Genomic DNA, 15,885 nt, shown 5'->3' with positions numbered 1-15,885 from the left:
GAGCCAGCTGACGCTGGGGAGGAGGCCACAGGCACCATCGGCTGAGCGAGGCAGGAGAGCTTGGAAGACACGAGGGGAGAGGGAGCCTTCTGTGCTCTGCCGCTCTCCTTACGGATCTATCAGTGGTGGAAGTGGTAACGGTAGATAATTCAAGAAGAAAATAGGAAATGTCCAGGAAAAGCAAGCAAACAAACAAAAACAGTTATAAAAATGGAAATCACAGTACTCTACTCTATTTAGCCACTAAGTGAGCAGTATTTACGTGGCCATAATCAGGTAACAAGGTTTAATGCTTGTCTTCCTATAGAATCAATCTCCACTCAAGCACAGAGGTGTTAATCGTGGTCAGAGAAGGACAGACAGTCGCAAAAAGTGCAGATAACAGAAGCTGTAAAAAAAAAAAAAAAGGGAGAAGAAAGTACAAGGAAGCTAAGAGCCTTGAAAATGGAATAAATGACCCATTACTGATAAAACCAGAAATATAAGCATAAGGATATTACTTAAAACCGCAAAGGTTACAAAGTATAGAGACACCCAACAGAGGGAAAAAGAGGGAAAGCAAGAAGGTGTCGTGAGTGACGCAGCCTCTTCAATCTAGAATTTTCTTTAGAATTCACTATTGAATACAAATAACACATAGGAATTTAAACCAGCATGTAATCTACATGGAATCGACTTCTTTGCTAACAGGCTTCCACATCGTTTCTCCATTCTTTAAACAGGACTTAATGGCAGCTCTGTTCTTGGTTTGTACCCTAAGAGAAAGCCCACAGATAACCTCAAATCGACAAATCAAGAAGCAGTGGTCTCTCATGGTGGTTTTGATTTGCATTTCTCTGATGGCCAGTGATGATGAGCATTTTTTCATGTGTCTGTTGGCTGTATGAATGTCTTCTCTTCACACCAGTTAGAATGGCGATCATTAAAAAGTCAGGAAACAACAGGTGCTGGAGAGGATGTGGAGAAATAGGAACACTTTTACACTGTTGGTGGGATTGTAAACTAGTTCAACCATTATGGAAAACTGTATGGCGATTCCTCAAGGATCTAGAACTAGATGTACCATATGACCCAGCCATCCCATTACTGGGTATATACCCAAAGGATTATAAATCATGCTGCTATAAAGACACATGCACACGTATGTTTATTGTGCCACTATTCACAATAGCAAAGACTTGGAATCAACCCAAATGTCCATCAGTGACAGACTGGATTAAGAAAATGTGGCACATATACACCATGGAATACTATGCAGCCATAAAAAAGGATGAGTTTGTGTCCTTTGTAGGGACATGGATGCAGCTGGAAACCATCATTCTTAGCAAACTATCACAAGAACAGAAAACCAAACACCGCATGTTCTCACTCATAGGTGGGAACTGAACAATGAGATCACTTGGACTCGGGAAGGGGAACTTCACACACTGGGGCCTATCATGGGGAGGGGGGAGGGGGGAGGGATTGCACTGGGAGTTATACCTGATGTAAATGACGAGTTGATGGGTGCTGACGAGTTGATGGGTGCAGCACAGCAACATGGCACAAGTATACATATGTAACAAACCTGCACGTTATGCACATGTACCCTAGAACTTAAAGTATAATAATAATAATAATAATAATAATAATAATAATAATAAAGAAGCAGTGGTCTCAGCATGTCATCTACAGAGAAGGAGACACCCTTCGGAAGAACCAGAAATGGAAACAGGGAAAGGAGGTGCCTTTGGTCACAGATTCTCAGCAGAGAAAGTGTGGGGCCGGGAACTATTTTATTCATCATAAACCTTCTGTATTATTTTTCAAACCATGGCATATACTAATTTGGTAAAAATAAATATTTATAAAAGAAGACTGAAAGCGGAGAGACTTGAATATTATCCTTAATTCTTAAATTACAAAGAAATATGACACAATGACAAATATAAGCAGGATTACTGAGTGACGGGGAGATGCCGTTTTCTGGCTCTGATGGTCTGATGTGTGTGCAACACTGTATCTGTGCTTTGATGAAGTCGTCTTCTACTCTACCTACGGCACTCCTGAGAGAGAAGCACACAATAAATAAACCTCCTGGTCCCAGGACAAGCACTGTGCCACTAAGAATATGAAAGCTGATCATCATCTCTTAACATTTATGTCACTCATGTTTGTGTTAATGTTTATTATTTGGAGGCTTTCTGGTTCAAATAACCATTTTCTTGCATTACATTTAATCAATTCTTTAACACTAGAACAAATCATTCACCTGTCAATTTCTTTCAGCTCACATGTCATACAATAAAAGTATTAAAACATATTGTAAATTTACAAAGAATTTGACCAGCTGTAAAGAGGCAAAAAATATTTTAAAAGAAAAACCCTAACAGGCTGCACAGGACTGCTGTTTCTCCAGCAGATAGTAAAATGACTAAATGAACATTAAGATATTAGTTAGGAGCTAATTTTACCATTTTAATTTCCACTGTTTATGTAAGAGACCAAGTGAACAATAACCAATAACAGTAAGTCTAATAGAAACACACAAGACTGACCTACATTGTAATTAAAGAACGAAGATAAAAATCAGAGCTAATTAAAGACATACGGTATCGCATTGCCTTGCCATCTATTTGCCAACTCAGTTAACATATTTTTCATCTGATCTCTTTCGTGTGGAATGAGTCAATTAAACATTTTTTTTTCCCTAAAAAAAGATGCATGGGAATCTTTTCTGTTACACTTGATGAAATGAACAGTGTCTTAGGCTGATTAATCCCTGGCAACATACAGCGAGCACACACGGTACTGCCGGAGCACATGCTCAGAGCGCTGGGATGCAAACATTTGATACTATGCATGAGCTGGAGGTGCTGGTCTTCCGCTGAAAGGGGAGTGGGTCTCTATTTAACATGTTTTAATTAACTAAGGCTGATGGATTGGTCTTTCCCTTAGCCACTCTACAGCCCATAAATCTGATGAACTCAGGAAGGATTCTGTGGCATTTTTATTTACATATTATAAATGTAAAAATCTGCCTCTTTTTTTTTTTTGCAATATTTATTACTTGATGCAAGGAAAAATAAATTACCCCTCAATGCTTTGAGTTCCTTAATGCTTATTAGATAACCTATCCCCTGGGTAAACCAAGATGAAATGCCTAAAAGCAAGGGAAAAAATTTGATCATACAAACCTTGATCTTTCTTTCCCTCATCACAGAAAACAAACAAACATGTTGCATGTGGACCCTTTTTCATGCACAAAGCACATTATACTTATCACTCTTTTGCAGTGTCTCACATAAAGACTTAACAAATATAAAATATTCAACTCTACACACATGAACATGAAAGTCTACCAAACAGAATTTCAAATTTTGTTGCCGATTGTTTCAGCACTTTCCTCTGATGAAATGTGAAAACATAATACATTAAAATGGAATATACTCAAAAAGGCTTGAGGAAACATACTCAAGACCATTTTTGCTCCTAAATTGAGAATTTCTTATACTGCAACCAGTCAGAACTCATGACCCCCTTGAGGCTGCAAAATGTTTCATTCTGACACTCTTGTGCAGGCCACAAGATGGAGGCCTCTTAATTGAAACTGCCTCTTCAATTTGTCCTCAGAATTCACTGTTTAATTCAAACATCAAATATTAATTAAAACAACTAAGCAAAATGTCTCTTCATTATCACAGCGGTGCAGAGGCTCTCCGCTTTTTGAAGTGGGAGCTACCAATGGCAGCTGTTTTCGTTTGTTTTCTATCATTTTAGCTTAGTGGTTGTCGCGGATTTTTTTTTTTTTAACACAACAGAAAAAGAAACTGGGGCAGTAACAAAGGCACTGGTGGAAGTGAAGACCGTGGAACTGAAGCTGTGGGTCCATGTCTCCTAAAATAAATGTGTCTGCTTTATTTTCACATTTATCTTGGAGGCAGAGACTGTTGGGGCACAAATCAACCCTATTAATGTTATCAATTGATGTTTGGATTAAAAACGACATTGAGTAAAATGAGATGTAAAAATAAGCCTGTAAGTTTGTACTGGGCTGGGCACAGTGGCTCAAGCCTGTAATCCCAGAACTTTGCAGGCTGAGGCACATGCATTGCTTGAGCTCAGGAGTTTGAAACCAGCCTGAGAAACATGGCGAAACCCCACCTCTACAAAAACTACAAAAATTAGCTAGGCATGGCGGCATGGCGTGTGCACCTGTAGTCTCAACCTCTCAGAAGACTGAGAAGGGAAGATTGCTTGGGCTCAGGTGACAGATGCTGCAGTGCCCGGAGATGGTACCACCGCACTCCAGCCTGGGCTGTAACAGAACATGTTTCAAAAATAAAAGTATGCTGAGTGCCTCCCTAGCTCCCGGTATTGAATATGCCATCCTGCCCTTGGCATTCTGAGCCCTGCTCCATTCAGAGAATGTCCAACACCTCCCAACCTCCCCACCCAAACCCCACCCCCAGGGAAAACAAAAGCAAACCCAGCACTGCTCTCCGAGCACCAGAGCGCTCACCTCCAGCTCCTGCTCCCGCTGTAGTGCGAACTGCTTGAAGGACTTGACGATCAAGCCAGCGTTGGAGCAGTCATAGACGAAGATCGACGGGCTGCCCATCCATGTCTGCAGGTCATATATGGACAGAGGGATGTACTGCGTGTAGTTCTAGAAAACACACAAAGTGCGCTCATTACATGTGCATCTCAGGAATATGGGCTGCTGGTGAGTACTGCACGTCACAAAAGGCACACACATTGAGCCTGGTTGCTGGAGAGACGCTGAGTTAGCCTTTATACAAAACGATAAAAACAGCAAACCGGCCAGGTGCAGTGGCTCACACCTGTAATCCCAGCACTTTGGGAGGCTGAGGAGGGCGGATCACCTGAGGTCAGGAGTTCGAGACCAGCCCGACCAACATGGTGAAACCCACTCTCTATGAAAAATACAAAATTAGCCAGACATGGTGAAGGGCGCCTGTAAACCCAGCAACTTGGGAGGCTGAGGCAGGAGAATCACTTGAACCCGGGAGGCGGAGGTTACAGTGAGCCAAGATTGCACCATTGTACTCCAGCCTGGGCGACAGAGCGAGACTCAGTCTCCAAAAACAAAAACCAAAACCAAAACCATCAAACTGAACTTCTCCACATCTCCTCAGATGCTGCTTTACTCCAGTAGTGCCCGCACCAGGTGGCTGCCGAAGTCATCATCCCGAGCCCCAAGCTCCTCCGCAGCTGCCACTGGGTTCAGCTGCTAGTCAACTCCTTAAACTTGTCTCAGTTGCTACTGCGGGGCCTCCCTGCATGGACCCCACAGCCCAGTTCCCACCGTGGGACCTCCCTCCATGGACCCCACAGCTGTCCCAGTTCCCACCGTGGGACCTCCCTCCATGGACTCCACAGCTGCCTCAGTTCCCACCACGGGACCTCCCTCCATGGACCCACAGCTGCCTCAGTTCCCACCATGGGGCCTCCCTCCATGGACCCACAGTTGTCTCAGTTCCCACCTCGGGACCTCCCTCCACGGATTCACAGCTGTCTCAGTTCCCACTGCGGGGTCTCCCTCCATGGATCTCACAGCTGTCTGAGTTCCCACTGCAGGGCCTCCCTCCATGGATCTCACAGCTCAGTTCCCACCGCAGGGCCTCCCTCCATGGATCCACAGCTGCCTCAGTTTCCACCATGGGACCTCCCTCCATGGGTCTCACAGCTGTCTCAGTTCCCACCGCAGGGCCTCCCTCCATATATCCACAGCTGTCTGAGCTCCCACTGTGGGGCCTCCCTCCATGGATCCACAGCTGCCTCAGTTTCCACCACAAGGCCTCCCTCCATGGATCCACAGCTGTCTCAGTTCCCACCATGGGACCTCCCTCCATAGGTCTCANTCCATGGATCCACAGCTGTCTCAGTTCCCACCATGGGACCTCCCTCCATAGGTCTCACAGCTGTCTCAGTTCCCACTGCAGGGCCTCCCTCCATATATCCACAGCTGCCTCACACATGTGCTCATCACTCCATGTCTCCATTTGTCCTTTTACTCTTTCTCATCTCTGTGTTTATATAACACAACACACACCTCATTTACAAGGGAGGGTAGCTCTGAAGAGTTGGTCGGGTCCTCCAATTTGCATGCCACTGTCCCTTTAATTTCAGAGAGGCCCATAAGCACTTTGTCATTGAGATGACTTTTGAAAGATCATACTTAAGGGGTATAAGTGGGTTTGGTTGTATAAATGTATTTCAATCGCAGAACAATAACCTACTAACACTAATCCGCTAAGTGAAACATTTTTCCGAACACACTGTACTGTTCAGCCCTTGAACAGACACTAGTGATTCTGTAAATGCAGAGAAGAATGTTCTCATCTCACCTGAGAAACACTTACAATCCGCACACAAAGCTAACACTTTTAAGGAATTCTCCACAGAACACATTCATTATTTACCTTTCCTTGGACATCAAGAGTGTGAGTAGTGAAGCTGTGGCAGAAATCAAATTCGCAGAAATCGGCAAAAATCAAACTCCCACCAAAAGTGAGCTTGTTTCTTAGCAGCTAAGCCACACATCCTGCCGCTGGCACTGCCTGGATTGTTTATAACTGAAGAGGAAAGGGACAGAAGGCCAGAAGATCAAGCAAAGCCTGGGGAAGTACGGCACGGAGGCAGCCTGCAGAAGCTTTGTCCGTGCACAGCAAAGAAGCAGACGGAAGTTACATTTCAGACATAAGCTACATCTCAGACGTAAGTCATATCTCAGACGTGATGAGGCAGGATACCAACAGCCCAGGTGTGTGCGGGGTGTGTGGAGACGTGCATCACGGGCAGGACCCCACTCTACCGAAAATGTTGTTAAACTGTCTGCGTTTGGTGGACTGCTTATAATCACTGCACTATAACAGAACACCTGGAAATGCTCTCTGTAAATAAACCCACTGAAGGATTTGAGAGATATCAGTTCTTGCCTAATGAATCCAAACAGTCAGTGCAAGCCTAATCAAAATATCTGCTGGGTTTTTTCCATTAATGGAATTTCACAAGATGATTATAGAGTACAGAAGAAAAAAAAAAGCACAAGAGTAAAAAAAAAATTAATAAAGAATAATGAATAGGGACTCACACTGCCAGATATTAAAGATACTATAAATCTATAGTAATTACAGGATGGTATTAGTGAGGGAGACAAACAAATCAACAGAAAAGAGAGAGCCCCGAAACAGAGACACACATGTAACTCTAACGAGGACAGTATTTTAAATCTGCAAAGAAGGAATTAACAATTCAATAAGTGATGCTGGAAACTCTAACCCACCATTTGGTATTGCTATATGAGATCACACACACACACACACACACACACACACACATATCAGAGTGGACTGAAAACCTAAATGTAAAAGCACAAAAAAATTTTCATTTATTTTGGCATATGAAAGGCCTTAATTAAGCAAGTCACAAAACCTACTAAGTCTTGAGACTGACTGATACAGTAAGATAAAAAAATCTGTAATTCTAATAAAGACACATATCTGTGACTAGCAATTTTAAAGAAAGGAGGTACATAGTACATGACAGGGAAGTTTTTAGATGTGTCTCATATAAACTTCTGCTGCAGATCAACAAAGGGACGAAACAACAACAAACAGGCAAAACACACAAACAGTCCATTCACAGAAGAAAGAGGAATCATCAATGACTCTGAGTTTCATGCTCCTGATTAGAAATGCAAATTACAATGAGAATCTATCTATCTACCTATCGATCCATCCATCCATCCATCCATTCATCCATCCATCCACCCGCCCATCCATCCATTCCATTTTTATCCAGCAAACTGGAAAGCAGGATAAAATGTGAATAATGCCCCATTGTTGAAGGATGCAGGGCACTCATTCATCAAAGTGGGAATGTAAATTAATGAAGCTTTTACAGAAGGCAATTGGGAAGTACTTATAAAAATTTTAAAGGCACATTCCTTCTGACTACTTCTAGATATCCATCCTATAGAAATACTTGCATTTGTACCATGAAATGTTTTGGCTGGCAGAAAAGCTGCAAATTATCTAAATGCCAGTGTGGTAGAGACTGCTAGTCTATATCTGATTTTATCTCTCTTCTAAAGCAGTTGCAGCTGAGCACATTGCCCAGTTTCCTTTCCAGTGAAGTCTGTCCCGCAGCCAAATTCTGGCCAGCGCGACATGGTCAGAAGTGCAGCGTCCACGTTCTCGGAGCGTGACGTGGTCAGAGGTGCAGCGTCCACGTTCTCAGAGTGTGACGTGGTCATAGGTGCAGCGTCTATGCTCTCAGAGCGTGACATGGTCAGAGGTGCGGTATCCACGTTCTCGGAGCGTGACATGGTCAGAAGTGCACTTCACCACGCTTCCTCCTGGGGTCAGAGCTTGCAGACTGCGCTCACAAGTCCCCAGGGGTGGGAGGAAGTGTGCTCCTCTCCTCCCCCACCCACTTCCATGCTGCTGCCAGGGGAAAGAGGGGCCAAAAGACGTCCTTTAATTGGGCAGGGTCACCTCCCACGCTGACAGGAGAAAGGATTTTGGCAGCAGCCTGGGAAATGGGCTCATCTTTCTACCCCCAGAACACTGTGTGCTATTTATTTACCTCCTATAATGTTCTGGGCTTAGCAAACAGCATCTGAATACAACTTGCCCAGCCCTGACCCTACAGCCACCTGACCCTCCAGCCATCTCACAATGTCCTCTGAGCCACCATCAGTGAAACGGGGGCTGCTGTCATCTTTACTGCCTTCTGGGTACAAGTCCGAGGGTCCCAAGGCTGCAAAGTGGCATAAGATGAAAGACACTTTAACACACCATGTTCTCAGGTCCTGCTTTTTGAGCTGAAATCTATTTTCCACATTTGCCAAAAATCAAAATCTCCATTTTAAATGTTTGAGGTGCAAAGTTCAGAAAGATGATCCGTCGTGACCACGAGGTGCTGCTGCACTAGGACAGCACTGGCAGCCTCTCCCTCCACGCCCCATGATCTGCAGGCAGCCAGTGCCAGGTTACAGGTGGGGTCCTCGGGGCCCAGTCCTGCTGAGGCTGGACCGTGTCCAGCTCCCAGTGTGCATCCAGGAGGCGGCACGGCACAGGGCCGTGGATGGCCCCAGTTGGTCTCGGCTTCAGGACTTTTAGTTCTAAGAGGGGCTTTCACCCCGTAAGAGCCACTGGGATGCTGCGCCACGGAACAGCTTTCCCGGCCCCACCTGCCCTGGGAAGCCTGCTTGGATGCGGGTCTCTGTGGTCGCTTCTCTGTGAGCGGCGTCTGTCCCTCTCAGCACCAGGGCCATTTGGGTCCGGGTCGCTCCTTGTGGGGCTGTCCTGTGCACCACACAATCTCCGCAGCACCACCGAGCCACCCCGCATACCTGGATGTGACAGTCTCCAGGTCCCCGGACACTGCCAATGTCCCAGTGTCCCCTGAGGGGAAAAGTTTTCCTGGTTGAGAACCGCTGCCTTGGAGGAGAGCTGATTTCCTTTCAAACATGAGCTGTATACATTACAGTTAGTGAGACTGCAACCATTTGGAAGTCCGTATCCCTCAGGGAATATAAAACCAACTCTATTAAGCCACACTGTGGAAAATGAGCTTTGACAGCGAATCCTGATTAGAACAGGGGATGCAGACCTCATTTCCCATCTCAGAGGTCAAGCTCCCGGCCAGAATTATGACCCTGTAAACCAGCAAACGGCAGCCTGCAGCCTCACAGCCCCGGCTGCAGGGACAGAAACAACGTCCACAGTACAGTCACTCCACAGTACATTGTCCTGTGGAATATTCCTGTCATCCCGGCTGCACCAACCCACACCAGCCGAGAACGGGGAAGCCCCCTGAATACACTGAAGGCTGCCTGGAACACCCAAGAGCTTGTGGCCAATGGTTTTCGTTTCTTCTTGACCCAAAACTAAATGTACAGAGAATTCCTAATCAAAGCGTCTCTTCTTTCTCTCCAAGAAACATATTCAAGACCATGTTTTCATTTCAAACAAAAAAATAGAAATGGGTTTTAGATCATTTATTCATTACAAATCCACTTTATCTGTCAGGTTATATTAAACATCGGGGAAGAGTCCACCTGCCTCACTAGTGTGTCACCGCAGCCTGAGTTAGCCACCAAGGCAGCCATGGCCGGGAGAGCCCAGCCCACTGAAGCCTGCAGGCCATCTTCCCACAGAGTGCAGCCCAGCAGCCCAGCAGCCTCCAAGGAGCTTCCCACAATTCCACATCTCAGGGATTTCTGGTGGAAAGACTGAAACTGGGTTTTGGCTTAAGTTAAACATGAGCGTTTTATCCCTTTAAATTACAGGGCAGAAGACAAAACCAAAATCCCTCACACACCAAACAGATGACTACAAAGAAGAGAATGTCCCAGGGGAGGCAGGGGGCGTGGTGGCAAGGTGTGGCAGGAAGAAGCCCTGGCCTCAGGAAGTTTGCATCCCGGTGGGTGGGGTGGGCAGAACAACACGTGCCGCCACCCCGTGCTCCAGCTGAAAAGGCAAGCACGAGGGTCGTGTGGGCGCCTTCCCCTCCCACCGTGCCTCCTCAGATCCAGGCACAGCAACTCTGACACTGCACAGAGGAGGGAGCGGGGGGGGCACACTGGACAGGTGCAGACAGTCACCCTCTGGAAGGGCAGGTGGGGTGTCTCAACCCCAACCCCAGAGGCTGAGCAGGTAGATATAAGCCTGGAAATTTCTGGCATCGCCGCTGTTGGGATGCGAGAATTTGCAAGCATCTCTGTGGATCGCTGGGATGCACAGGAAGACTGCCATCAGCTGAAGGACACGGATCTCCAGGTGGCCTTACCCAAACCTGATTTGGTCATTTCGTTAGCCCTGCAAAGATACCATCCTACTTTATACAAACTGGGGTATTTAGCACCTACTAATCAGATCATAGCAGCATTTTCCTCAACATAAAGGAAAATGCCAACTATGCCAGGCAGTAAACATGAGGAAGGGGGTGGGTTGCCATGTCTCCTCTCTCCTGACCCTTCCATCCTGGCACTCATGGCCCCCACCTCTCAGGACATGGCCTGGCTTCTCACTGAACAGGAGACAGGCTCCAGGGGGAACTAGCTCTCATGTCCAGCTTCAAAGCTCTGCCACATTTGTATTCACCTGTCCTTCCCCCCCACGTCTCAGAGGGGTGTGCTTGGGCTTGCCAAGTCAAACGCTCGATCTCTGTCCTGAATTATCTTCTCATACTTCCCATTTCTCATCCTTTACTCCACTGATTTATACTTTCTTCAGCAACCCCCTTCTTCTATCTATAGACGTAACTTACCTCTTGCAGAAACTAAACATCCCTTTTTAGCCTTGTTCTTTCTTCAAAGTCCCCCCAACAGAGAGCCTCCTCTAATCACATGTTCTCTATTTATTTACTGCAAAAATCGTATTACAGAGAAAGCTAGAAAAAACAACGTTATTCAGTAGTATCACCAAACCTCTCGAAAGATTAGTCTGTTTCAGTCCCTAGTCCCTTACCTCCTGTTTAGTCATTAAAATCTAGTTTCCATACCTGTACGTAGATGCGCAAATCAATATGCATGTGTTTTTAGCTTACTACACACAAACGCATCACTTAGCCATGTCCATGGAGAGGGCCTAGGCCTAGTAACACTAACGCTCCAGTAGTAACAAGCACACAAAGAGGCCACATCTTGGTTTCTAAATACCACTCTCAAAAAAGCCAAAGATCCTTGGAGAAATGGTTGATCCAGGGCTGTGACAGAGAAAATACTAGGAGGTGTGTCGGTGGTCAAAGTTGAAACAATTTCAGTAACAAAATGAATAATAATAATAATGGATTATAACCCAAAAAGTAAAATAAGTATTAGTGGCTCCATATGGATATAAACAAACAACCAAGTAAATAAACAAGAGAAGCAACAATTCCTTCATACAGAAGAATTCCAATTACTAAACGTGGAAGGAAATAGGGAGGTATAGCACCACCATTAGAACACCAGGGCAGTAATTATGCATGGATGTTAGAATCAGGGCATGGAAGTTTAAGGAGAAACAGGATATCTGCATACTCTCAAAGTATGTCCTTCAAATGCTTATGAATTACAAAGAAGAAAATAATTACTTCACATTGGAGAAACATACAAGGCACCACTTCAGCCGAGTGATCAAGGTTGGTACCTGCAGTAATAAGAATCACGCACACCACACACCCCCGGGCCTGATGCACTGAGAATAACCCATCTGCATTATTCTTCCCCAAACTTTGCTCCTCAGTCTCATCATGAGAACACACCAGACAAACCCAAAGAGAGGGGCAACCTCCAAACACCTGAGCAGCATCTTACAGTGTCATGGTCACGAAAGACAAGAAACAGCTGAGGAACCATCCCAGCCTGGGAGGACCAGAGGACCAGGCAGCCAGTGCGGGTGGGGCCTGGGCTGGACCACAAGACACACAGAGGATTACAGCGGCAAAGCTGCAGGCACCACGGAGGCTGTGTGTGATTGGCAGTGCTGTAACAACACATGTTCCCTAGATTTAATTGCTGTACTGAGGTCATGTAAGAGGCTGACACTGGGTAGCTGGCTGAAGGACACACAGGAGCTCTCTGTGCTGCCTCTGCAACTCTCGTGTACATTTAGTATTATTTCAAATCGCTTTTAAAAAATGAAAAGCTAGTTTTGATCCTGACTGCTCTCCAAAAATTACGGAATACAGTCAACTCTTCACATGCTGCATCCCATGGTCTCTTCCATTCCTGCCCCCACTTGTCTTCTCTGCGCCGTCTCCCCTCAAACACGCACTCCGTCCCCAGGTCTCTGGCTGCCTCAGCTCGTTCTTCCAAAGCTTCCCCTCTTGGGACCCCTCTCTTCCACCCTCCCCTTAAAAACAGATCATCAGGGGCCTGTTCTGTTCTTCTTATTCCACATCTTCTCCCAGGCAATCAAATGTAACTCCCTGGTTTTAAATACTGCCTGAACATTGAAGTCCCAAAAATCTTCAGCTGCAGCTACCACCTCTAAGAGAGTTGGTTATTTTCACTTGATTGCCTGTGACACCTCAAATTCAAAAATTTGAGAAGGGAAAAATAAAACGTATCATTTCCTCTTCCAAACTCAGTGATGATGACGATGATGATGATGACGACAGCACTTTGCAACATGCCAAGAACATGCCACACCTTTAAATGAATGACAACTCTATCACCACACCCATTTTAACAATGAGGACCCAAGGATCAGAAAGCTTCAGCACATCGCTCAGAGCCACAGGATCACCAGTGTCAGAGGAGCTCACACTCAGGTCTGTCTGTCTCCAGAGTCTGGGCCCAGAATCAGGACGCCTTTCTGCCTCTTTGTATTCCCAGTTCCCACTGATGCACGTCTGTTGCTAATAAACTGCCATCAGTACTCATCGCCACCTCTTTCTCCTTCACCCCCACATCCACTGCTTGCCGCCTCCAGCTGATCCCTCGTCCAGCCACGCATTCGCTCTGCTATGGGTCAGCCGCTGTGCTCTGAAGTGGGACAGAGTGGAGCACAACATCCTCGTCATCCCAGCAGTTCACAGGGTAGCTGGAGAAGGCAGACAGGTAGACTCTGGGACAGGGCGGTCGTGGTAAGACGAAGACACACACAGGGTGGTCATGGTAAGATAACGACATTCACAGGGAGGTCACAGTAAGGCGAGGACATACACAGGGTGGGGCATGGCGTCACCACGCCTGTGGTCTCCACGCGGCCTGGCCTGAGTGGGGAGAGTGGTGCCTGAGCAGTCTCCAGGAATGGACAGGCGTCCGCGAGGGGCATGGCCGCAGCTCCCACAGGTTCCTCCACCTCTCGGATTCTATGAGAACATCACTATCCATATTATTATTATTCTTCCTACTAGTTCCCATGTTCCTTGGACTTTCTGAGCTGATTGAGTAGTCTCTTCTTCCATGAGCCTTCATACGTTTACTCACCCGATACTGCAATCGGTTTCTAAGTGGTGACCCACTTAACTGGTCCTTTTCAGCAGGTCCTACAAAGAACCTGAATGCAGCTCAGCCAGCATTTCTGTTCCTGAGGTCGTCAGATCCTGGGTCGTGGAGACCCAGTTTCTTCATTCCTACTGGCTAGAGTAACTCTGAAAGGACGCGGCAGGAGCACAGACAGACGCACCTACTCCCCAGTTTGGTTTTAATTGAGGAACATGAGTCCAAGAGTCAGGACTTCCTGGACAATTTCTGCAAGAGTGATCCCCCAAGCTGTGAGAACTATAATTCAGAGATTCTCCACCAAACAGGACAAAAAACTACCATAAAATACTATGGCTGTTAGAAATGGCTAAACTTGGAGCCAAAGGCATACCCTACACCATTTCAACGCACACGGACAGCACACGATGGCAATCACTGCCTCCAATCAGAACTCCGCATCTCACAGAGAAGACTGTTACCTTCTGTTGTATTTATACACATTGTAAGGCTGAAAACTCTGCAATCCATTTTGGAAACAGTGATTACTAACACCAACAAAAAGAAGGTTAAATTTGCTTAAAAAACACAAATTTTGAATGTTTAAAGAAAATACCATAAACTTCAAAATGGTTTCAAAGTAACATCCAATGAGATCCACCAGACCCGCCTCCACCAAGCTTCTGAGCTGTTTTTAGGCGATGCGTTTGGAAGCAGTCCCTCTTCCATACTCTCAAGCACCCTACAAAGCTACGGGGCTCTTCTCAGGAAGAAATGCACTTGGCCCCCGCAGGGGTGAGTCTGTGTCTAGCTCATCCCATGAGCCACTGACAGCCACATCCAGAGCCCCTGCTTAGGCACAGCAAGACCACCACTGTCGGCAGGGACTGCCAGGGTTCATTAACGCTGTCAGAGACCACATGCGTTTCCTCCTGTCCTTTCTCCCACCTCTTCTTTGGTCCATAAGTTTCTGTGTAAAAATGTTCATAGAATTCTTTATAATGCAAATAAAACTAGAAACCCGAAAGCCCACCAACAGGAGAAAGGTGAATTGTGAACATTTCCAAGTGGAGATACGAGCTTGACAGGGAATTAATTAAAGTAAAACGCACAACAGCACAGATCAGTTTAGAAAGCTAGAAGTTGAATTTTAAAAGTTAGCTGCATTAACTTGATAACATTGGTATAAAACTCAAAAATAAGCAAAACTAAACAATGTACTTCTAGGGAAACAAAAGTATGTGGCAAAATTATTTTTCAAAAGCACAAAATTCCAGCTTGGGCAATATAGTGAGACTCTGTCTCTACAAAACATTAAATGAGCTGAGCACAGTGGTGTGCACCCCAGCCTCAGCTACTCAGGAAGCTGAGGTGGGAGGGGTGCTTGCGTCCAGCAGGTGGAGGGTGCAGGGAGCTGAGATTGCACCACTGTGCTCTGGTCTGAGCGACAGAGCCAGACTCTGTCTCCTCTCCCCGCACTGAAAAAAGCACAAAATTAACAGCTGCTGTTTCAAGAGGGGAGGTTTGTCAGGAGAATGGGACTCTGGACAAGAAAGTCCCTTCGAGAGAATTCGTAACTTTCTGTTCCTAGTGATGGGTTGAGGGTTTGCAGCTCCGCCAGGGTTCACAGCTTGTATCTTAGGTACATCCTTTGGGACCTGTTGCACCCACGTGCGCATGAGCGCAAATTACACAGACACATCTGGGCTCCTTTCTCCAGCAGCAAGACAAGCCATGCTGACCACACTGCTCTTGCCACTTTTGAAAACGGCGCAACACCACGCAGGCTGTAATCGTTCTCAATGAACCAAGAGGATATCTGAGGCATCAGTGCTTTCCCTTGGACTGAACAGCGATTTCCAGTTAGACACAGGGTAGTTCCTACAACAACAGTAAGGACTGTAATAAGCACATTATAAAATAAATATATAATTAGATAACTATTAGAGATAATATTTAAA

The 15,885-nt window shown here is 45.9% G+C and overlaps 1 protein-coding gene across 2 annotated transcripts in view; it reads right to left on the bottom strand.

The window, feature by feature from the left end:
* The window catches only part of RPTOR (regulatory associated protein of MTOR complex 1), a 416,763-nt gene that overhangs the window by 226,751 nt on the left and 174,127 nt on the right, over positions 1–15,885 (bottom strand). For both annotated transcript variants that reach the window (XM_025362539.1, XM_025362540.1), the window contains exon 5: positions 4,502–4,648. In XM_025362539.1, the coding sequence (XP_025218324.1) occupies positions 4,502–4,648 (147 nt within the window). The remainder of the gene's footprint in view (positions 1–4,501; positions 4,649–15,885) is intronic.

Source organism: Theropithecus gelada, chromosome 16, assembly GCF_003255815.1.
Source record: "Theropithecus gelada isolate Dixy chromosome 16, Tgel_1.0, whole genome shotgun sequence".
Taxonomy (NCBI): domain Eukaryota; kingdom Metazoa; phylum Chordata; class Mammalia; order Primates; family Cercopithecidae; genus Theropithecus; species Theropithecus gelada.
Note: the sequence above shows the minus strand (reverse complement) of the source record. Positions and strands in the feature narration are given on the sequence as shown.